This window comes from Squalius cephalus, assembly GCF_949319135.1.
Source record: "Squalius cephalus genome assembly, chromosome: 20".
NCBI lineage: Eukaryota > Metazoa > Chordata > Actinopteri > Cypriniformes > Leuciscidae > Squalius > Squalius cephalus.
In genome coordinates this window covers 21,872,645-21,896,771 of record NC_137141.1, presented here as the reverse complement: position 1 = coordinate 21,896,771, position 24,127 = coordinate 21,872,645, and the positions used below count along the sequence as shown (strand labels likewise).

The 24,127-nt window shown below is 37.0% G+C and overlaps 2 protein-coding genes across 4 annotated transcripts in view; one reads left to right on the top strand and one right to left on the bottom strand.

Moving 5' to 3' along the window:
- Window positions 1-21,678, bottom strand: part of ttc7b (tetratricopeptide repeat domain 7B) — a 39,899-nt gene extending 18,221 nt beyond the window's left edge. For all 3 annotated transcript variants that reach the window (XM_079854070.1, XM_079854071.1, XM_079854069.1), the window contains exons 1-15: window positions 21,493-21,678; window positions 19,658-19,812; window positions 18,796-18,964; window positions 12,799-12,932; window positions 12,059-12,180; window positions 8,112-8,190; window positions 6,812-6,984; window positions 6,002-6,065; window positions 5,215-5,352; window positions 4,271-4,354; window positions 3,535-3,639; window positions 3,269-3,386; window positions 2,347-2,404; window positions 2,189-2,261; window positions 1,420-1,580 (exon numbers count right to left, since the gene is read on the bottom strand). In XM_079854070.1, coding sequence (XP_079710196.1) covers window positions 1,420-1,580; window positions 2,189-2,261; window positions 2,347-2,404; window positions 3,269-3,386; window positions 3,535-3,639; window positions 4,271-4,354; window positions 5,215-5,352; window positions 6,002-6,065; window positions 6,812-6,984; window positions 8,112-8,190; window positions 12,059-12,180; window positions 12,799-12,932; window positions 18,796-18,964; window positions 19,658-19,812; window positions 21,493-21,613 — 1,754 coding nt within the window. In that variant the 5' untranslated portion in view covers window positions 21,614-21,678. The remainder of the gene's footprint in view (window positions 1-1,419; window positions 1,581-2,188; window positions 2,262-2,346; window positions 2,405-3,268; window positions 3,387-3,534; window positions 3,640-4,270; window positions 4,355-5,214; window positions 5,353-6,001; window positions 6,066-6,811; window positions 6,985-8,111; window positions 8,191-12,058; window positions 12,181-12,798; window positions 12,933-18,795; window positions 18,965-19,657; window positions 19,813-21,492) is intronic.
- A 629-nt stretch (window positions 21,679-22,307) lies between these two features.
- On the top strand, window positions 22,308-23,538 carry mrpl57 (mitochondrial ribosomal protein L57). Its single transcript, XM_079853069.1, has 2 exons — window positions 22,308-22,389; window positions 23,040-23,538. The coding sequence occupies exon 2, from the start codon at window positions 23,072-23,074 to the stop codon at window positions 23,381-23,383; it is 312 nt and encodes a 103-aa protein (XP_079709195.1). The 5' UTR covers window positions 22,308-22,389; window positions 23,040-23,071; the 3' UTR covers window positions 23,384-23,538.
- The last annotated feature ends 589 nt before the right edge of the window (window positions 23,539-24,127 follow it).

The window sequence follows — 24,127 nt, the reverse complement described above, 5'->3', positions numbered from 1 at the left end:
ATATTGAGTGCTGTGTTGTATATTGTATACCGGTATATATATATATGTGTGTGTGTATGGGAGTTAGGGGTGTATTGTATCCTGTCTAGAGTTGCAAATCTCTGCTAATGAGTGCACACAGAATCCCCTGGTAACAACTGTATTTCACACACATTTCTGCAGATAGTATTTCTGCTTGCACGGAGTGAACATCCCACCATCGAGAGAGCAGAGGGGCATTTCTATAATCAGATATGGCAGCGTTTGAGGACATCCAGCTGGTGTGTGTGTGTGTGTGTGAGTGAAGCAGATACCATACATCGAGGTTGATCTTCAACAGTTCGTTGTCGTTGGAGCCTGAACCCGAGATCAGTTTGAGCTTCATACATGTGCTGCGGGCTCTGAAGGCCACGCTGATATGAGTTCAGCCAATTCAAAGCGCTGAAGGCACATTCTCATCAGCCGCTCTTTCATCTCTGCTGTATTTGCACGCTACACCGCTAGGACGCCCACACAAGCACTGAATTAATCTTGTCGCATGTGTCTGTGTGTGTGGAATAAGGTGGGCTGGATGTTCTGGTGCATTTCCATTCAACGCAATGAAGCAAAATGTATGGAAAAACACACACACAAACTGGATAAACACACACACACACACACACACACACACACACACACACACACACACACACACACACACACACACACACACACACACACACACACACACACACACACACACACACACACACACACACACACACACACACACACACACACACACACACACACACACACACACACACACACACACACACACACACACACACACACACACACACACACACACACACACACACACACACACACACACACCACCAAAACTGTTCAGGGAAAAACAGGTCGAAAAAGAGGGCCATATGATTGGAGGAAATTTTTTTTTTCTATTATGTAAGTGGCTGAAGCACACAGCCGGAAGAACGACAACACACACACACATAAACTCAGAGATGGAGGGAACTCTGATCAAATCAAATGTGAAGGGAATTTGCGTGGGGACTGCCCAGTGCTCCAAACATCCAGCACACACACGCATGCTTCTAACTCGTCTAATTGAAGATGCCAGCAGCAGATATGTACCCATCTATCCCAGCTGCTACAGCGAACACAAACATTCTCATTAGAGTGGGCATTGTGGCATGCCTCTAAATGTCTAAACACTGCCTGCTGCTGTGTGTTCATGTGTGTGTGTGTAAGGCTTTACAAATGCTGTGCAAAAAAGCATGGAATAAGCTGATTGGTTCTCCAAGAATGCCCTTTCTCTGATTGGCTGCTGACAACTGTATCAACTCAGTGGAGTCAAAAAACAAGGCTACATCCAACTATAAGTTTGAGAGGTTAGTAAAAGTGTGACAGTGATTGTGAGCGTGTTGGACTCACATGAAGTTCTCAGGGTATTCACTGAGGGCCATCTCGATGATGTTGAGAGCATCGTGGTAGTGTTTCTGAGCTGACAGCAGCAAGGCCAGCAGGTGCAGTGAATGAACATCATCGCCCTGCAGCTGTAACGCCTGGCGAACATAACCGAGAGCTTCTGGAATCTGACATACACACACAAGAGACGCTTTTATTAGATGATTGTTTTAAACAGGGTGAGAGAGAAATGAGACGGAAAAATAATAGACTGACATTTGAGAGAGACAGACTGACAGAGAAATAAGGACAAAACAATCTTCCTATGGTAAGAACTTGAAGAGAGAGATGTGGCTAGGGTTGAGAGATGTGGCTAGGGTTGGGAGATAAATCAATAATGATATTTATTGAAAAAATAATTAAGCCTACATGTAGACTAACAGGTCTAAAAAAAGATTTAATTGGGGCCCTATATCTTTTTCTTACATCCTTTCATGTTCTAACAAACATGTGTAGTGCATGTTCTTCATCATTAATGGATCATTAATGAATATTGTGATAAATATCAATATTGAATGATATAGAAAAAAACACACATGTAATAATATTTTTGGCCATATTGCCCAGCCCTATGTGTGGCTTGAAGCAGTTTAAATTAGCCATATGGCAAATGCTTACAGTCACCTAGGTATCAAAAGCAAACTGGAGGAGAAATGTATTGTGTACCATCATCTGAATGTTGAAATGTTTTAATTCTGACTACCTGTGTGTAAGAAGCAGATGTTGACTCTCCTACCTGTCGAGATACAGCCAGTTGCAGTGCCAGGTAGAAAACAGCCAGATGATCAGTGGGGGACAGACTCTGTGCTCTGAGAGAGAGAGAAACAGTGTTTCATCAGTGGGAGAGAGAGAGAGTGAGAGAGAGACAGAAATTTAGGACAATCTGAAAATCACCTCTGGAAAGCGCTCAGTGCTTTTTTCTGATACTCTTCCTGCATTCCTCGAAGAGATGCTGTAAAGACAGGTGACAGAGATGTGAGAAGATGGCAAGGACAAGATAAAGCAGGAAACTAAGAGAAAACTGTAAGGTTTCAGATACCTAAATGTTAGAGAAAAGGTATCAAGGGATTATAAAGTGTGTAATAGAGGGAATAGATAATGTGTAGATCATTATGGAGTGATTATAAAGAGAAAATGTCGAGACCATTATAAATTATGTAATTGTCATTACAGAGAGGTACAGAGTGTGTTATATAAGAAAAGAAATGGGTTATAAAGTATAAATGGATTATAGAAAGGGTATAGTGCAGGTAATAGAATGTAGAGAAAGCATAAACCATTACAAAAGGCATTACAGAGAGGTACAGAGTGCTTAAAGAGTGTGTTATATAAGAACAGAGAAAGGGAAAATTATAAATCACTGCAGACAGGGAGCTTAGAAGTTTGTGGCATGGGCACATATTCTAATTATATATATATAATAAAAATGAAAGCCTAATTTATAAAACACACACACACACAAAATTAAGAACTTTTTTATTTCTTCCCTCAATAATTTATTTTTTATAAAAAAACATGCAGAATCAGAATCTTAAATCTTATAGAATGACAAACTGAATCTGGTTTAATTAATTTAATATATCAACACTTATAAAGGATTATAGAAAGTGTATATTGTTATAGAGAGTATACTGTGTATTACAGAGGGCGGAGACCATTCTAAAAAGATTAAAGAGAAGATACATTTTGTTGTAAAGTATTATAAATGGATTCTAAAAAATATATAGAGAGTGTTATAGAGGATACAGTAAATATTACAGTTCTATAAGGGTATAGAAATTATATATGCACTGTGTCCTTGTGCAGGTTTACTCACCATCTGTGGCTTTCAGACTGTAGACGAGACCAATAGCTAGATAGCCTTTGGCCCTGAATTCAGCAGCCTTCTCACCCATATCAATCACTATTTTAGCGAAGCGCTCACCTTCTTCCAGCTAAAACACACAAATACACACCCCATGTCATCACCATCTCACTGTTCATGGCCGGTCTAACAGTAATGGATTTACAGAGTCATAAACAGGTCAGTGTCAGCTCTCCAGTTGAGCCTGTGCATATTTCCCATGATTCCGCTTTCATTACCCAGTGCAGGTTTCCAATACACAGCTTGACGGCCAGCAGAGGGATGGTCGGATCGTCTGGCTTCAGTCTTATACACTCCTTCAGCACCTTCACTGCTCGAGCCGACTACACACACACAAACACAGAGATTGCACTGATAAAAAGTCATTTCTAGCGAAGTATTAGATATATTTTATAAATAGTATATCAGGATATGTTTAGACTACCAGACTAGACTTAGACTTACTCTAGATGAGTAAAAAAAAAAAAAAAAAAAAATTATTTTTATTTCAAATCTTTTTCAAACCACATTTGGAGGTTGTTTGAAATGAGATGCTTTTACAGATTTGCAGTCTGGATGCTCTGGCTGCTCAAATCAGATTTTAAATAGTCTTTTAACATGACACTCTTAACGCGACACACAGAGATAACGTCAAAACTGGTGTCGGAAATGGCGGAAGTATTTGTACGGTATTAACAAAATTATATGTCCAAAGATTTCGTCCACAAAAATGCACCACCATTTTTCCTGCATCCTTTTTGAAAGCCTTGTCACACATATATATATATACATATATATAAAATAAAGATATTTTAAATCTATATAAAATAAATGTTCATTCATTTTCATCATTATCAATTTTCATTATTTTTATAGGCCTTGAAATCACAACTTCACAATTGCCTGATATTTCCAGGTTTTTGCATGACCATGGAAACTTTGGGGTACAGAGGAGTTGTAAAATGGAACACTAACCTTCCCAGCGGCCATCAGGGAGAGAGCGAGCTGAAACCAGAGATGAAACTCCTCAAAGGCAAACTTCATGGCTCTTTCGAGACACTGTGGAGAGGACACAGATAACCTCAGATAAGAGTTGAGAACAAAAATTATGACCCTACCAGATACACACACAAAGGTCAAACACAGAGCCAGGCCATGTCTCCCGCTGTAGATTACCCAGGGTGCCACAGGCTTTTCAGTGTGTCTCTGAGGCTTTACAGTTAATCACACTAGCAGCTTAGCAGAAAGCAATTCATTGAACAATTAGATCTATATAACAAACATCTACAAAAACACACATGACCCTGCAGAGGGCACACAATAAATCTGGCAGGCTCCTGGGGCCCTGCGATTGCACAACTGCGAAATCCTTGAATATAAAAGACACAGCAAAAGTTATGCTGAGTCTAACATTAGCAACAACAGCATGATCAACAGATGGAGATGGAACAGAAAATGATGCCCAGGTACACTAATGAGAACATCACAATACAAAACACACACACACACACACACACACACACACACACACACACACACACACACACATACACACCAAAAGTGCTTTTTTTCATCTGTCTGTTCTGTCCTAAATAGGCCAGGCTTCTGAAAACAATCATTTCAGGTTTGTCCATGGTTTAATATGAAACTTAGTAGAAAGTTATAAATAACGCTAAATACTTAAAGATTTGAACAAAACTGTGACATGCAGACTGCATTCTGGCTTGTTATATGCTCACAAACACAAATAAATGTTGTGCATAACCTCTAGACCAGTCACAGACACACACAGAGAGAGTGCAGTCTAGAGTACATGTCTGGTCTGGTTACCACAGCAACCACACCAGGAGGTTTAACTCGTCCCGCTGAGGGAGTATTCCTGAACGTTCCCATAGTGATGAGTGTGGGCAGGACCTCACCTCTGAGAGCATCTCATATTGTCCGCGACGGCCAAGCGCGATGGTCAGCAGGTCGTACACCAGCGAGGCGCTCTGGAGGCTGATGATTCGGTCATTATTGTGTTCAGGGATTCGACTCAATACGGCGTCTCTGTTAGCCTACGATAAATACAGAAGTTAATATACTCATTCACACACCACACTACCGTTCAAATGTTTGGGGTTAAATGTCTCTTAAAATACAGTAAAACCAGAGATACTGATATATATAAATGACAGTAACATGATACATTTTTTTCAGGATTTTTTATGGATATTTGAAATCTTCTGTAACGTTATAAATGTCTTTACTGTAACTTTTTATTAACATAATGCTTCCTTAATCAATAAAAATATTGATTCATAAAAAATTATCCCAAACTTTTGAATAGTAGCGTATAACAGAACTATTGATAATAGATGCTACTGATAATATTAGACAGTCACTGCAGTAGTTAAGTAAATATTTCTATGAAATAAAACACTGCTTGATCACATTGTCCCTAAGTAAAAACACATTATAACTGAACACAGTCACTCCCTGGGCTGTTGGGCAATCAGTTTGAAGAAAATTAAAGAAAAGCCACATGAGCAAGAGAGCTAATGGTTTAAATCTGCTGAGTTAAAGTTAAAGCTAAAGCTCTGATTCTCCAGCTCTGCTTTCAGTGCTATTATGATGGGCATTCTATGCTAAAAAACCTGCAGCGACATGTGCTAGCGGTCACACAACAGCAGTTCAGAAGGTCACAGGAGTTTTACTGCTACTCACCATGGACTCACTGATTAACAACAAAAGTAAGGCCTCCTCTGTGTTCTCCTGCGGACAAAACAAACTAGACAGAGAAATAAAGGCTATATCACAAACTTTTCTATCCATGACATCATGAATACAGTAACAAGAAACAAACTACCAGAATTCTCATCATTTCATTTTTCCCATATACTACATCATAAAAATAAAGCAGAAAATTGTCCTAATCTGGCGAGATGCAACAAGAGCAAGAAATCTAATGGGTCTGTCCACACTAAACAAGAAAAAAACGAGCCAAATTGTTGCCAAATCGCAACAAACCCTGTGCTTTTTTTGTATTATTTAAATACTACTATTTAAATAGTGTTTTTTTTTTTTTTCAAAATTAGTTGAAGTTTTAGAAATGTTGTTGTGTATTTTTGTCATTTTTATTAGGGCTTTCATCTAGTTTTATTTCAGTTTTAGAAATGTAGCTTTTCAGCTCTGAAAAGTTGTGCATTCGGCTGTACCTGGTTTCTCAGACAAGGCTTAGATTAAGCAAGAACTGGGCTTAATAAATGTGCCTTAGAAAATAACATTACATTACTAGTGTCCATCCTGAGACAAAACAATGGCACTGATATATTTTAAGATACGTCAGTGCAAGTTTCTTTCAGTTTAGACAGCTCAAACATACATTTTAGTCTGGGACTAGGCATAAGCCTAGTCTCTGAAACCGGGCATAAGTGTTTGCGTTACACAACTTAAGTATACTTCGGGCTTTAGACATGCCACTATACAAATGGGAAGAGAGAGGCACGATCTAGGAGAGCTGGAGATATGTCCTACTTCTCTCCTGAGTAGATGCGTGGACGGCGGCTGAGGGCGTAGTCCTTTATGTGTGGGTTGTGTCTGAGCGGATCGTCCAGTGGGGAGTGGTGAGGGGGGTCTTCAAGGGGGTTCCAGTAACTCTGTTCACACATGCCCCTCAGCAGGATCTCTGCAAGCTGCCTGGCAATAGTCTAAACACAAACACACATAAACATATACCTTCAGAGTAGTTCTCAACCAGGGGGCCGGGGCCCATACGGTGCCTAAGCAAACTTCCAAGATGATGTAGAGGCCACATACAAACTGTAAAGTTTCAGGAGTGACAACTGTATTTAAATACATGAGTGAATCCCCTAAATTATCGCTCCGTGTGTGTAGGGAAACCGACTCGCTCCCAAAATTGTGATGATTGATAGCATGGTAACCACAGCAACATTCTGCCGTGTCGCATGTTTGGTGTCCGCTATAATATCTTTGCAGATCGCGCGCTTGAAGTGTTGCCATGCAAATTACTGAACGGTGTGTATTGAGCACTAAAAATTTTATATAGTGTAATAGTGTAATATAGTGTAATTTCTAGACTTTTCTATAATGAATAAATATTTTTTCTAATTTATGTATTATTTATAATATTTATCTAAAATATGTTATTGAGAAGAAATATGTTACTAACATTTGAGGTTTTTTTACTTAAGAAGAAAATTATAGGTGTTATTTGTTATTATAGGTGTATTAAACTGAAAGGCGGGTAATGCTGAAGACTCGCTGAATGAAAAACACATCAAAGCTTGACTTTTTGCACTACCTGCAGATTACCGTAGTTATAATAAGCGGACTGTTTTCGTCACGACTGGCTTGACGGGAGTTAATCACTCTGTGTTGTGTTTTTAATGCGCCACCTCAAGTTAAAAATCATTATTTTAAAAAAGCCCGTCCCAAGATGCAGATGCTCTTTTGGGTGCTCTTTTTATGAAGATGAATACGTCTTAAATTTGATCTTAGGAACAATCTTAAGAAAAAAAAGATAAGAACATTCTTAAGAAAAGTTTTTGGGAATACAAAATATTCTTATCTTTTTTCTTAAGTTAGAAAATAAGAAGAATTTGGCAGTTAAGAAGAATTTTATGAAGAATTTTTCATGAATCCGGCCCCCTGTTTCTGTAAATTAAAAGCAGCTTTGTCATAACAGCAGAAGTACCAGAAATCTGCATGGGGAGTCTATGAACATTGTCTTGGATAATGAGAGGACTTGGGGTCAAGAAAGGCTGACAACTACTGTTCTAGATAAAGGCAACAAGATGAAGCCATAAACACACACCATACGCAGGTTCTGAGTGGTTCTGGTTTCAACGGCTCGGAGAATCTCTCGGAAGCGGCCGACACCATGGGTCAGGTTACTGCAGAACGGGGAAATAGAGAGAAAAGCAAAACATTAATCACCTCTAGAGAGCTGAAGAAACCTGACAGCTGACATCAACAAATTTCACATCAACTCAGTACAAAATTCATACACAAACACATGGAAACACACGGACAGACACCCTCAGGACAAGTCAGACCACTGCCATGATTTAATGAGCTCTAACATCAAGTCGTCAGACTAAAGCTGTCACTTATCTGTGGACAGGAATATAACAGGAAGCACATCAATTACAATAGTTCTTGATACGGTCACAATTAACACCTGTTTGAACTCTGCACAACCTGTGAATGAGTTAGAGCCTGTCAATGACTGGGGTCAATATCCTCATCAGATTCCAATATTCCCACAAACTGACAGCACATGAAAACACACAAACCATGAATGGACGTGTATGTGAAAAGAACAGAGAATATAGCTTGCAGAGGTTCACGTGAATACAGGGAGACGCAGTACAGAAGTTGTGTTGAGAGAGACAGACGTGTCAAAATAGCGATGAGAGTGAGCAGGATAGAAAGAAAAAGAATTAACAAATAAACAGTCAATTCAAGCATCAGTTCAAAAACAGTCACATGTTTTTATCTGATTTTAAACCTATAGGAGTATTGTGTGTGTGTGTATATATATATATATATATAAAAAAAATGTCTGTGTGATCAAACACATTGTTTGTTTGTTTTTGTCAAAAAGTATAGAATTTTAATATCAGCCATAAAATGAAAACAGCTATCACTTTAATACCTTTAATCCGGTCTATAGTGTTTTTATAGCACACAGACTGAGCGCTGAACATTTGTTGTGCTGTAAGAACTGCATGTTGCATGAGATTTAAAGACATTGCTTTCAATCATTTATGAGCCTAACAGATACATTACCCACAATGCACCACTGCAGGGGTCATATTTCACACAGATGCATTACAAGCACTGACAGATGCCCCACCTGCATCCATATGGTAGATCCCTCCCCAACCACACACTCACTGCACCAATAAAAAAAAAAGATGGACATTCTCATAAACAGTTCAAATTGGCACGTGTAAGGCCAACTCACGTTTCACGCTAGTGCTGAAAATCGCTAAAAAGAAAGGTGTACCTCTGGTTAGAATGAAAGATTAGGATATAGGATGAACTTGTCTCCTATTCCTTCAGCTTTCCCATGCCTTCCCTTCCCCTCCTACAACAAGAAGATCACTGACTAGGTGTGTTACTCTCTGCAATCAGAGGGTCTTGTCAGAGTAAACAAAATCAAATCTTTGCTGACAGAGATTAATCAGCTTGTGGGATCCTCCATGTTTAGTTCACCTGGGCATCAAAGCACTATCTAGGCTTTTCTTTTCCCTCTCTCTGTTTGATTTGTTTTGCTCCAAAAATAGTAAGCTGCCTTGCTGCCACTGTGTGACTCGATTCCCAATTGATTTCTCTTAAGTTTAAAGTTAGCATGTTGCTAAAGCTAACAGCTTGATACATTACTATGCAAAAAAAATAATAAAATGTTGAGTAAAATTTGAAAAAATCTACATTCCTGTAGTTCAAACAGTAGAACATGGTGCTAGCAACCCCAAGTTCATCCGTTTGAATCCTAGGAAGTGCATGAGCTGATAAAATGTGCACCTTGAATGCAATGTAAGTTACATATGCAAATGTAATTTAAGTCATTTAAGTAAAAAAAAAAAAATTTAATCTATTTTATAGGCACACAGCCATTCAAAAGTTTAGCTTCAGTAAGAATTTTTTATGTTTTTGAAATAAGTTTATTATGCACACCAAGCAAGCATTTATTTGGTCAAAAATACAGTAAAAACAGTAATATTGTGAAATAAGGTTTTACTGTGATTTAAATAGTTTTCTATTTTAATATATTTAAAAATGTAATTTATTCCTGTGATAGCAAAGCTGAATTTTCTGCTTCATTACACTAGTCTTCATACTAATATGCTGATTTTGTGGTCAAGAAGCATTTCTTATCAATGTTGAATAGAGTTGTGCCGTTTCATAATTTTTATAGGAACCATGACACATTTTTTCTATGATTCTTTGATGAAAAGAAAGTTCAAGAGAACAGTATTTATTTTAAATAGAAGTCTTTGCAACATGCTAAAAAATGTTTTACTGTCCCTTTAAATGAATACGTATATTTATAATCAACATCTCTTGCATTGTCCACCATCTTGGACAGTTTTTTCCATTTGTTTCAATGCACTGTGGGATTTTCTTATCCATGAAGGATACATACGATGCCATCTTAAAACTGCAGCGTATTCATGCAGCCTTCATGTTGAGAGCATGCCTATGCTGCCTTAAAATACTGCTTATGTAGGCAGCTCACTAGGTTTTGCCTTTGTGTGAAGCTTCTACAAAAAAGCAAGGCACTACTCTACATGAAGAATGTGTAGAGATACGTACGAGTAGTCGTCAAACACACGGCTCCATGGTGCAGAGGCCGTGGTGCAGGGGGAGATGGTGGCAACAGAACACAAGTAAATAACATGAGACGCACAGACACACACAGGCTGAGAACTACAGAGGGTTAATGAAGCATTTGAAAAAACGAAAAAAAAACGAAAAAAAAAGCCATGAATACAGAGGAGTTAGTGGGCAGACAAAAAGCTCAGCAGATTCCTAGACCACTCACTGAAGCACATGTCTGAGGGAAAGAGGGGTGGAGAGAGAGAACAAGGGATGTACAAACTGAAGGAATTATAAATGATGGACACTGAGGTAGCCTGTATGGGCCATGAATCATAATGTGCTGTGTAACTGACAGGGCTGAGTGATATATTGAATTCTATACACACAATATATACATAACTTATCTGAGATGATTTTACTGATTATCACCATGCTTTTCATTTTATTTGACTATTACGTTTCATCAAGAATGTGCCATTGAAATAGTTTTGCAAAACAGTTATAATAATCAGTTCAAACTGTCAGTTTCAATGATTTAATTCAAAACTCATGCTCACCAAGGCTGAATTTATTTGATCAAAAATACAGTAAAACAGCAATATTGTTTTATTGCAATAATAAAAACACTTTTCTATTTTAATATATTTTAAAAATGCTAAATTCAAAGCTGAATTTTCTGTCATTACTCTAGTCTTCAGTGTCACATGATTCTTCAAAAATTATTCTAATATGCTGATTTGTTTATAAGAAATCTTTTTATTAACATCAATGTTGAAAATGGTTGTGCTGATCAATATTTTCCAGGATTTTTTTATGTATAGAAAGTTCAAAAGAACAGCATTTTATTTGAAATATATATCTTTTGTAACATTATAAATGTCTTTACTGTCACTTTTGACCAATTTAATGCATCCTTGGCTGAATATATATATCTCATATAAGTCTCACTTAACCTAAACTTTTGTACGGTAGTGTATACATCAGTAAATATTGTTGTTTATTGTTTTATTAGTGCATATAACTTTATAATAATGATATATTAAAATGTTTCATTTATAATATATCATCCACTAGAGTGAGTGCCTTTTTCCCCAATTTTTCTAATTTTTACGGTATTACTTCTTGCATTAATCAATTTGCTGTTTGTTCAAAATAGTGATTCTTGAGACCCTTTTCAAAATATAGGCTATATTAAATATTGTCAAGAGGCTGAATTTTTTTTTCAGTTATATCGCCCAGCCCTAGTTACTGAGAATATATACACACACACAAGAAACTTTTCTTTTCTTCTAGAAAAAAGCTTTGTTGTATTATTTTCATGTTATCACTGTGAAGCTGCTTTGATACAATCTGTATTGTAAAAAGCGCTATATAAATAAAGGTGACTTGACTTGACACACACACACACAGACACACACACAAACACACACTCACCCATTTTTGAAATGAATAACATGAGCCCTCTGAAGTCCAGTCTCTAGGAAGTAGCCAAGTTCCTGTTCCTGTGTGACCGGGCCAGGCTTTGGACTACGGTTCTGAATGCCAGCACTAAGAGCCTGAAGACAGGACACATCATCAAATGTTACTGTCAGTCATTACTGAAACAAGCTCAAACTCTTTTCCCCAGTAACTTCCTGTTAGTTATTCAGCTAATTCAGACCATATCTTCAAAAGAAGCACAGAGTCAAATTTGCTATATTTACACGGAGAACACTTTAGAGAGGACGGCGGTTAGGAGGGTACGAGTGCGCCACGCATGAAGGTCAACCGTAAAACTTCGGCTGCACCCAAAAAATGCAGCATCAACACTGCAGCAGAATACAAGCTCTGCCGTTCTCCTCGCCATCATTCACTCTCTCTCCATCTCTCCACTCTCCCTCCCTTCCCCACCAACGCTAAATCACAAGCAGTAAATACTAAACACTGTGCAGGGGGAGGAATCTGTGCGCTACTATTGCAACAGAGAATCTTCCTCTGCAAGAGAATGAACTTTGACCTGTAAAAGGCTTTGATTGTGATTTAAAGTTCACAGGTGGGACAGTAAGAGATTAGCCTCACGGATGGCTGACCCTCTGCACTAGAACTGTGCAAATTTGTCCTCAGCAACAAAATGTATGTACATTTGACGTGCTAAAACAGAAGTGAAAACTGTATGAATGAAGATTTGGAAATACCTTTTCTACCTCCTGAAGATAGAGCAGGGCAATGTCTCCAGACTTCTCATAACAAGTGATGATCTCTTGGTCTCTGTCTGCAGTACGATTGGACAGTGATGGGGACGCCATGGGCACTTTCTCCAGACAAAGACCTATGAACACACAGCAGAAGGATGAGATGCCTTACGCATGCCAACAGCAAGAAAAGTACACAGAGCTGTCCCAGCGCTCTGCCAGATTGTTCTGTCAGAAGGATGTTTATGACTTATGACAGCTCATTTCAATAAAGATAATTTGCTGGGTGAAAAATGGCAATAATTGATGCTAACTTTTGTTCCCTGATAGGGCTATATGGCATAGCAGTTCTATAAATGTATCATTCATTATGCAATACCATCAGGAATTAAATAAATGATTAAACATGATTTCTAACGCATTTACCATATTCAACATAATAACCATGGAGAACTAGGAAAGCCATTTAAAAGTAAAATGAAGGAATGAACTATCAATTATCTAAATCACATTATGCATCTCTGCACTGTTCTGATCGGATTATATATATAATCTATTCAGATCAGATATAAAAAAATTATTTTTTTTTTTTTAAGAAAATAGATGTTAAAAATGTTGTATATTGATGTTATAAATAAATGTTATAACTATATTATTATTATTATTATTATTATTATAAGTATATTATATATAAGTATATAATATGTTGTTACACATAATATATAGAATTTACAATACTTTCACTATTTCTGATCCCACTACACAGCTGTACATTGAACAATAGACGTGATTGGCTGTGATTTTGTTCCTTTGTGCAGAATTTTGCTGAGTAAGCTCAGAAAAAAATACTTGATAGTAGTTAGTGATTTCTTTTTTCACTTATTTTCCAATTGCAAATTAAATAAACATTTACAACTGTTTATTGAATTAATGTTTATAATGTTAGATAGATGTAACAATACATGTCTATATTTCTATTTTATATGCACATCATCCAAATTAACTGTGTTAACTAGAGAGATTATTGTTGAAATTTAATCACAAAATAATGACATTTGAATGTACTGACAGCCCTTAGATTTCATAGGTTGTTTATTTGTTGCTTGAGGTATCGATTTAGTTTTTGATACAGTATGTAGTTACCTCAGGCTGGTAAAATACCAAAGTCAAAGATCTGGCATCAATCCAACCATATTCCTTTCAAAATCCTAGTTCCAATCAATTTCTACTGAGCCACAGTATTCATTTCACTTATTTAGTGATGTAGAAGCAAAGCTTGAATTTCACACAGCGCTTATGTCAATTCTAATTCAATTGACTAATGAAATACACTGTTATTGTTTGATCCATACTTTAACTTAAGGATATGATATTCATTCAGAAAAGGTCAAACTGAACGTGATATGTTTCGGTCATGTAAGTGGAGTTTGTTTGTTGCTGCTGGTCAGAGGAAGTAAGACAATGAAATATACATGTGTGAGAAAATCAAAGACCTCAGACAAACCAGAAAAGCTTTAAATGTTTAAGCACGAGCTGATGTCTGTTCCACTGCCGTATCTCCTTGCCTCGTCTGGGTAAGCTGAGAGCCAGGTAAAGATACAACCACGGTTCTTTAGAGATGTCACACAATCTGTGGCCAATCTCTGTCTACTGGCTTCAACTTCCTAATTCACATCTTAAATCCCTCATAGCATGAGTGAAAACAGGCCGGACCCCGCGCTCAGGTGGCCGGTAAACATGATGAGAGTTGTTTGTTTGGCTGCCGTTAGTATTGGGTTCTCCATGCAGATAAAGTTTTCATGACAGTTTGGCAATGTGACAGGCAACAGAAACTGTAGCCCTCCAAACTACTTGTCAAACTGCTTCAATAATAGATATCGACTTATATCACAGGATGAAGAAAACGGTCTGGTACTGAGTCACAAAATGATTCCAAAATGAAAACGGAGCCAAATAATCCATCACGAGCGAGAAGGTAATGATGAGATCCTGATTAAAAGTGCACTGACTGTGAAGTCTCAGTAAGACAGGAAGAGAACAAGAGTGGACATAAAATATTAGTTAAAGGTTTAAGGCATCTGCACTACTGTTGAAGAGTTTGGGGTCAGTCTTTTTTTTTTTTTTTTTTTTAATAAATGAATACTGATCAAATGTGACAGTAAAGACTTTCACATTGTCACAGTAACAATGTGAAAGTCTTTCCTGTCACATAAAATTATATTTCAAATAAATGCTGTTCTTTACATTTATCAAAAAAATCCTGAAAAAAATATCACAGTTTTTAACATTCATAATAATAATAATAAATGTATCTTGAGCGACAAATCCGCATATTAGAATGATTTCTGAAGGATCATGTGACACTAATGACTGGAGTAATTACAGGAATAAATTGAACTTTTCAAAATAGAAATTATTGTAAATTGTAATATTATTTCACAATATTACTGTTTTTACTGTATTTATTTATTTTTTTTTTTATTTTTTTTGGTGATATTCCTTTTATTGTGACAGGACAGTAGAGAGATGACAGGAAACAAGGTGGGAGAGAGACGGGGGGATGGGATCGGGAAAGGTCCACGAGCCGGGATTTGAACTCGGGCCGCCCGAGCGCAAAGGCGCTACATGTCGGCGCATTGACCACGAGGCCATTGGCGCCGACGTTTTTACTGTATTTTTGTTCAAATAAATGCAGCTTTGATGAGCATAAGAGACTTCTTATTGGCCACAAACATTTGATTGGTAGTGTATGTAATCCTAAACATTTTTATAATTAATAACGTTTTTTTTTTTTTTTTTTTTTTTTTTATTGCAGATATACACATTTAAAATGTACAATGTTTCTCTATCAAGAAAACCAACCAAAAATATTGATTCATCTTGTATTAAAGTGTCCAATTATTATCCAATAAAATGCTCTATAAAAGTAGTATGTCCCTCTACTTAGCAAATAACAAATTATGGCCCATAAAATGAGATTTCTAGACCTGAAAAATGTATGTCAATTAAAAAAACAAACATTTTAAAACGCCATGAGCATTTTTTAATGAATATACATTTTACTAGTTATACCAAGCTTTAAAATATATTATTGTGTAGAAATAGGAATCCTGAAATGTAATTATCTATTGCTAGAAGTGACCATACATTGAAACAAGTAGGGCTGTCGCGATAACCGCAATATCGCAGTAGTGCGCTACTGACAAGCCAACCACAGAGGAATTCAAGTAACCGCAGCAACCGCGATATTCGCGTGTTTTCTTTTTTCATAAGGCTATACCCTTCTTGTTTTGAACTTCGTGCATGTGTATTGAATGTTTAAATGTTAAATAAGTTAATAATGATAATAAGACGTGGCGATCATGATTTTATCATGGTGATTTGTACAGAGGCTTCGTGGATTTGCACTTGCCTAAACAGACAGTGAAGAGAGTGATCGACTGAGCACGTGCGATTACCTGCGTCTGTATTTGAGGTCAAGTCATATTCGTGAAAAGGTTGCCGTTTCCAAGGAAAGTTAAATATTTGTCCTGTCATCCTTTTAACGTTTAAAATAAAGGGTATTTACCATGAATGGCATCAGCGACAGCGCTGGTCAGCATCCACAGCGCGAGGAACTCGCGGGAAACAAAACTCAGTGAGTCACGCATTGCTGGTTAGCTGAGCCTTGAAAAGTGGAGCTCAAAGTTAAAAATAATTAACCTTGTTTCATTACTATCTTTTAATGAATCAATCAGCGTTTTTGAACGTGCTGTTGAATGAATGGTTTAATGACTCACTCAAAGACAGTCCGTTGCCGTAACAACTGCGCGCTGAGTGACAGGCTTTCAATGCGGAGAGACGCTGTTTAGATTCGGTTTATTGGTTACTGAAAATGTAGTCGTTTTTGTGCATGCTAACCACATCGTGACACTTATTTATATAGCAACAAATAAATATAAATAAATCAAAATAAATTAATAAATGCGGTAAAACCGCATATCGCGCTATTGAGCCACTCAAAATTACCGCAAGGGAAAATCCTTCACCGCGACAGCCCTAGAAACAAGTTTTGAGAACAAAACTAGGGCTGGGGATTTTTGAATATTGTTATGGACAAAGGGGACCTTGGTGCAATATAGTTAAAGAACCACTATCATGTGGGCACAAAATTACACACTCTAGCTTTAAGGAAAAGTTATATTTCATTACAAATGTGGGCAGAGGGATTTTCTATGATCTTGTTGTTCCACATTGGTGCCCAAAGAGAAAGAGAGAGAGAGAGAGAGAGAGAGAGAGAGAGAGAGAGAGAGAGAGAGAGAGATAAAAATGTGTGTACATGCTGTAAATCCCTTTACCTTATATAGACCTGCTACACTGGAGACCAGACAAGGTCTGGAAAAGGCACATTGACTTCTGTTCTGATACAGATAAAAAATTCATCAGAAATCTATTCCTCTCAATTGCTGTGTTCCTCTAAACACATACATATCGCTCTTCTTAGAGGTTTAAAGGCCCGTTATACTAGCCAGATCCAAGACAAGCCCCATTAACGTGATCAGGCTCTTAACGGCCACAGTAAAACTGACGCCTCAGGACAGGCTGTGACAAGCAGCTCATGGCGGCAACAGAGAGATTTTTTTAAAATTCAGGACGAGGGTTTAATATACACATGAGACAAGGCAGGAAGCGCCAGAAAGATGACACACACGTGTGTTCGTGTGTGGTAGCTGGGGCGTGATGGATGATTAGGGTCAAAGGAGGAAGCTTGCCCCCTGTAAAGGCAGTTGTCAGTCACAGAGATGCTATGAGATGATTGGATGAGACAGGCTCTGTGCCACCCTGCAGTTTTTTCCCCCAGAGCCCCACAGTACCGCCGATCTGTCAGAACTCTAATCAAAGACCTCATGCTGCGGTCTTGGCAAACACATTCACTGTGCTCGGAATTAAAAGTGTGTGTGTGTTCAGAGCAAAGGATTTAGTTGCAAACACTTTTCTCTGCAGAGCACCACATATTAAATCAATGCTGCCACCCAAAGGTCAAAATGTGAACCGCAGGATACCATCTCTACACTGATCTGACCAAAGGAGGTCTCTGCGCACTAAGGCTGAAATTATTTGATCAAAAATACAGTAAAAACAGCAATATTGTGAAATATTATTACAATTTAAATGAACTGATTTCTATTTTGATATTTTTCTAAATGTCATTTATTCCTCTGATGGCAAAGCTGAATTTTCAACAGTCATACTGTGTTCTTGGTCAAATAAATGCAATCTTGAAGAGCATATGAGACTTATTTTTTAAATATTTCTAAAAATCTTACCGACCCCAAACTTTTGAACGCTAGTGTATGTACTCCTAAACGTTGAAAAAAAAAATATATTTTTTAGCACATATACACAATAAAAAAGTAATGCAGCCATTACTCTAGTCTTGACTGTCACATGATCCCTCAGGAATCATTCTAATATGCTCATTTGCTGCTCAAGAAACAGTTATTATTACTATCGTATCAATTTAGAAAACAGCTGTGTAGCTTAATATTTTTGTGGAAACAATGATACATTGTTAACATATTTTGTAACATTATAAATATTAAATTTGATCAATTAATTTGTCCTGGCTGAATAAGAGTATTCACTTCTTTTTAAAAGAAATCTTTGAACAGTAGTGTAATCTATAGACTTTATCCTGTATGTATATTGAAATCTCACTGGTCCACTACAAAAAACCCACTCCATATTAAGTATCTTACTGCTGTGATTGCCTGTGATTTTGTTGTTTTGTTTGTGCAGCAGTTTGTCTTTAGTGAGGACAGAAATATGTACTTGATTGCAGAAAGTTTCGGTTGTGGTTAGACGAGACCTCCTTACCAAAGCAAGTTACATGTCTGTTTCACAGCGCATACATAAGCAGCGTATGGTGCTTTCACACTGATAGAATGTCAGCTATGTAACAGACCCGCAGCTCTAAACAGAAAACACTGTGATTTCGGAGTTTCTACACTGATTATTTACCTTTGGTGGCATAGGCCTCTGCGATCATGGAGAGTCTGTACACTGGAGCTCCCACCAGCTGCATCTCATCCAGATTCACACGGCCGTACTGATTCAGCGCTTCCCTGTAATCAGCCTCCACATAGCACAGCTTAGCCATGATCAGACTGGCCTCCTGCATGTATTCAGGCTGGGAGAGAAAGACAAATACACACACCGCCACATTATAGTACACTCAGTCACTGTAAAAAAAATGATATGATCCGATTGTTTTTACATTACTTTAACTTTAGTTTAAAATAACAATTTATTAGTTCTATAACAACCCATTTTTTTTAAATTCAGTTGAATATAATTTAAGTCGAAATGACTTATACAGCCAAGTTGATTGTACTTAATTTAGGATATAGCAGCAGGTTTTTATTTATAATTTGTTTTTTTTACAGTGAAGTCAAATATAGCTCCACAATCACCTCACATTTTAGATACAGAACAAGAATATATGAAATACATCAAATAAATACAAATTTCAATTCGATTTTTGTCATTTCCATTTGAATTTAAGTTTTAGTCATTTTATTGTCTTGTCATTTTTATTAGTTTTGATTTTATTTAAATGCATCTAATTACAGTATTCAACATATGAAGTGGATCAAAACCTTGAACAATTTGAACAATACCTGTTCTTGTCTTAGGACAACTCTGATGAACTTTTCTGATCCACTTCAAATGTTGACTACTGTAGTTTTTATTTATTTTTATATTTCAGTTTTAGTTATTTTAGTACATCACTAAATAAAAAAAATAATTCTTTAACTAACTACCTGAAATATATTTTATTTTATTTCAAGTAACAAAAATGTTTTTGACTGTTCAGGCTTACCTTTAAGTTCCCCCGATCAAGAGCAGCCGTCAAGTGTTTCCGCACCTCCTGGAGGCGGGGCCGGGGCCCGCGGGGACTGGTTCCCTGCTTAATGGGGTTTTCCTTGAGGTACTGCTGGAGTTTGGCCTCCCCCAGCAGAAGTTCCCCGAGATCATCTACAAGAGAGGCAGAGGTTCAGTCCTGCACCTGAATTCACTCAAATAAGCACAAAACGGCCTGGCTGTTTACTTATAAAGGTCCAGAAAATTCTAGTTTTTCATTAGGTGTGTGATATTCTCTTTTATCGTTACGTTGCTCTCTTACCGCCAGCCAATCGCTGCATTGGTGATCATGGTTTCGAGTATTGATATATCTTCCCTTTCCAATGAACACAGGAATGCGCAGTAATGTCAGACAGCTTAATCCAGATATTTTAATCAAATACGCAAATTCGTTTGAAAAAACAGTTATCACGATTAGAAGATCTGGCATCTGTTAAATCATCTCAGATGTATTAAGCGAGGTATGAAGAACGGACCTCAGGACTATACTGAGGAAATTTGTCACATGACATTGTCCGAACTTTATGGGCTATTTTATCATAATGACTGTCAGCGAGCTCAAGCGTGGAAGACATTTTATTTTTGGGTGAACTATCCCTTTCATCTTTCTCCTCTGACTGAAACAGTAACCGTGGAGATGTCACCTGCACTATATTTACAGAGTAAGGTCAAAAAACAAACACTGATAGTGAAAATAGCATTACATAAAGCCCAGATATAATCACGTCTTGGACCTGACCACATTCTTACAAGGCTCTGAATCACATGTGGTTTAATCTGCTGCCTTACATACACATCTTGTGCATGTAATAATGCTTATTAATATGTACCTTTTAATGAACAGGGCTAAATGTGAAGATGGCAATAGGCAATTGCTGTGAATAGTATGAATGTAGATTCATTATAGATATTAAACCAACCTTTAGGACAATCTTCATTTATAAATTTTACCCAGTCAAAAACATCTTACAGATGTTCACAAATGAAATGATATTGTAAAATGTTCTTTTTGTGAAACCTTCCCTTAAGCAATCCCTCACTTATTTTAGTCTTGACAATATTTAAACATAATGCAAATAAAATAATGATGTTTTATAACATATAACATAGTTACAAATATTAACAAAAAATTATTTCTTTGTAAAACTGAAGCCACTTTTCAAGTTTTTTTTTTTAAAGAAACAAAACATTATAAAGAATATAAGAATCTATCAACACAAAAAGCATTCAAAACTTTTAAAATTGTCTATACTTTTAACTGATCTCTGGTGATATTTGTGTACTGCCCCTTTCTATTCATTATTATTTGTATTTATTACTTTGTACTTCTCTTTATCCGAGTGTGAGTCAATGAAATTCAAGTTTGAAAATGCAACACTAAACTATCTGTTTAACAAATAACTGAATCTGTGTTTTCAGTTAAAGAGACTCCTATAATTTGACATTACACCTTCACAATATAATAAGCCAAATAATGACTCTTCATAACTTCATAGACTTGATCAAATATGAATTATAGAAATTATGAAGATGAATGGACACAACTGTGTGAGCAATCAGGAAGTGTAACTTACGTTACTGGGCAGATGTGTGGAACACTACTGCTACCAAAAGGGCAACAATAATATAATATCTCAGACACCCTGAAATCAAAGTATTAATTCAAAGAACCGTTAAATGTGTAGTTAAATGAACGGGAATAAATCAGACACGTATTCTGCCATCAGGCCTGAGGCACACACTGTCAGAGCTAACGCGGTTAGCCGTGAGAATATGTACATAAACAACACACACCGTTTGAGATGAGTTTCGCAGACAGCTGTCGCACGAGTTCTGGTATCTTGTCCCATTGTGTCTCTGATCGACAGCGCTCTATTTCAGACTCTAATCGCGACCCGGACTTTCTGGCTGTCATCTTTCTACCTCCTCCGAGTACTGACCAAAACACGACCGGAGCCGGAGCACAGAAACATCAAAGACACGGAGAGGATTTTAAAAACATGAACCGGATTACTCTTCCGGGCCATGGTACTGAACTCCAATTGGACAGACTTCTAACATGTGACTATTGGCTATTTTTGTTTCTCATGTGAAAAAAGCCTGGAGTATGACTGTATTTGAATTTATTTTCTTTTTATTTCATTTTTGAATTATTCATTTTTGATTGAATAATGATGTCCAAGAATCGTGTGCTCTGTGTTCTCTTGTCTAGCTACCAATAAGCCAATAATACAATTAAACGTAAATCAATACTACATATACAAATAAATAAATAAATAAACAAATTAATTAATTAATTAAAACAAATTATAACATAAATTAAATTAAATTTAAGGGGGAAACACTAAAAATCAGTGCTCCTCTACACTCTGCTGTCTTTTTCTTGTCATATAATACAATTATTTAAACTCAAATCAAAATGAATTGATTTTATTTATTATTATTTATGCAACAAGTCGTGTAATTAGCAGTATCTGTGGGGTTTTAGGACTACACTGAACTGAACAGCTCTGTCCCTCTCTTAAACATGATTGAGTGATGCCCTTCCAGGTTTTTGTAGTTCATCAGCCAGTAGAGCGCGTTGCACTGCAGCCTCCAGTGCTGTAGGTGGCGGTGCCATAAACTCACCACTGACATTCAGCAGCAAGTGTGTCTGCGGCATGCTAGCCTCGGATTTGGAGAGAAGATAGTGTAAGTGATTAAATGTCTTAATCATTATTGTTGTTTTAAGTAGTGGACTGGTTGTAATATCTAGGTGTTTAGATTTATAAGCACATTCGGTTTTCGTCGTTGTTGTACGAACGGTAGTGTTTCTTAATCGCCTACAACATGCATGCAAGTCTATGATGTGATGCAAGAAACATTAAAATGAGTTATTGCGGGTGTTTACATATCTAAGATGGATATATGGCTGTAGATGATACATATCTTTTTTTGGCGTTGCTCTTTTCTATTTGAAATGCTGTTGATTTGATTTCAATGGCATTTTAAGTCAAGGTCAAATTGGTCTGTTTAGACTTGGGAGTTCAGGAGTAAATTTACATCAGTTTCTCCTAGCACTTTTTAGTTATTAAAGACATGTATTGTTTTTTACAAATGAATGATCATAAATTATTTAGATCATATCTGCGGTTTATCAACTAACTCAAAATTCAAGTCTCAATATTCTCAACGAATGTATACATTACAGTACAATCATTACATGTATATGTCACTAATACAGTTTAAAAACTAATTTTGCTTGATCTTTTATAATTAATAATTATTTGTACTCATATCAGCATAATTATGTGTACATTTATAATGTTTTGATCTGAACTGCTTGGTGATATTTTTCACAGATTCACACTTGTAACCTGTCAGTGGCTGCAGGATGTTCTTGACTCTGGCACTTTTGCGAAAGGGGATCCCAGGAAAGCAGTGGATCGGGAAGTACCGTCGACCGCGAGTAGTCACCTGGCAGATGAAGCGGAATATGATTAAACGCCTGGAACAGGAAGCGGAGAATGAATACTGGATCAGCCGGCCATTCATGACGCTGGAACAGGAGCGAGGCCACGCAGCGCAGAGGCGAGAGTGGATGTGGCTTCAAATCAAAGATGCACGACAAGCCAAGTTTCCTGAACACAAATACATTGCAGATCAACTCAACCACCTGAAAATCACCAAGACCTGGTCCAGCTAACCAGAACATCAAAGACTGATGGATCTCAGAGTTTGGAGAGAAAGATGTAAATGAAATAATAAAAATCATTGTTTGATTTTAATAAATTCTGCGTTGTACACCTGGCTGTATGTGATGTGTGTTATGTTTATAAATGATTTCTTTTCTAATCATCACATCTGGCTCTTCTACTTATTTCTGATTCAAGTCGTCTCCGTGGTATAGCTTAAAGGGATAGTTCACCCAAAAATGAAAATTCTGTCATCATATACTCACCCTCAAGTTGTTCCAACCCTGTATGAATTTCTTTCTTCTGTGCTGAACACAAAAGAAGATAATTTGAAGAATGTCTGTAACCAAACAGTTGATGACTTCCATAGTATTTTTTCCCCATACAGACAGAATTTGCATGTTTGCATTATCCCTTTAACTGTAATGTGTTACAACTAAATTATATTGTAACATGGAGAATTCAATCCAAGTGACTTCTAAACAAATGTGTCAAAAGTAACAGCAGTAATGAAAAACAGGTGTGAATAGGGTGAAAAAAGTGGTCACCCTTTTGATTATTCTTTTGAATCAGATATTCAATTACTACATGCTATTTGTCTCATGAACATGCCACAGAGAGCTAGGGCAGATGTCAAGATTACTGATTGATGACTTAAAATGTCTATGAAATGGTCATGATTATGAATGATTGGCTAAGCTGCATTCGAAGCCACTGTAAAACACTACTAAACATTTCTATAGAACTACATTGCA

Coding starts and splice junctions, on each gene's coding strand:
- mrpl57 (XM_079853069.1), top strand. CDS start 23,072: ATGTTCTTGACTCTGGCACTTTTGCGAAAGGGGATCCCAGGAAAGCAG.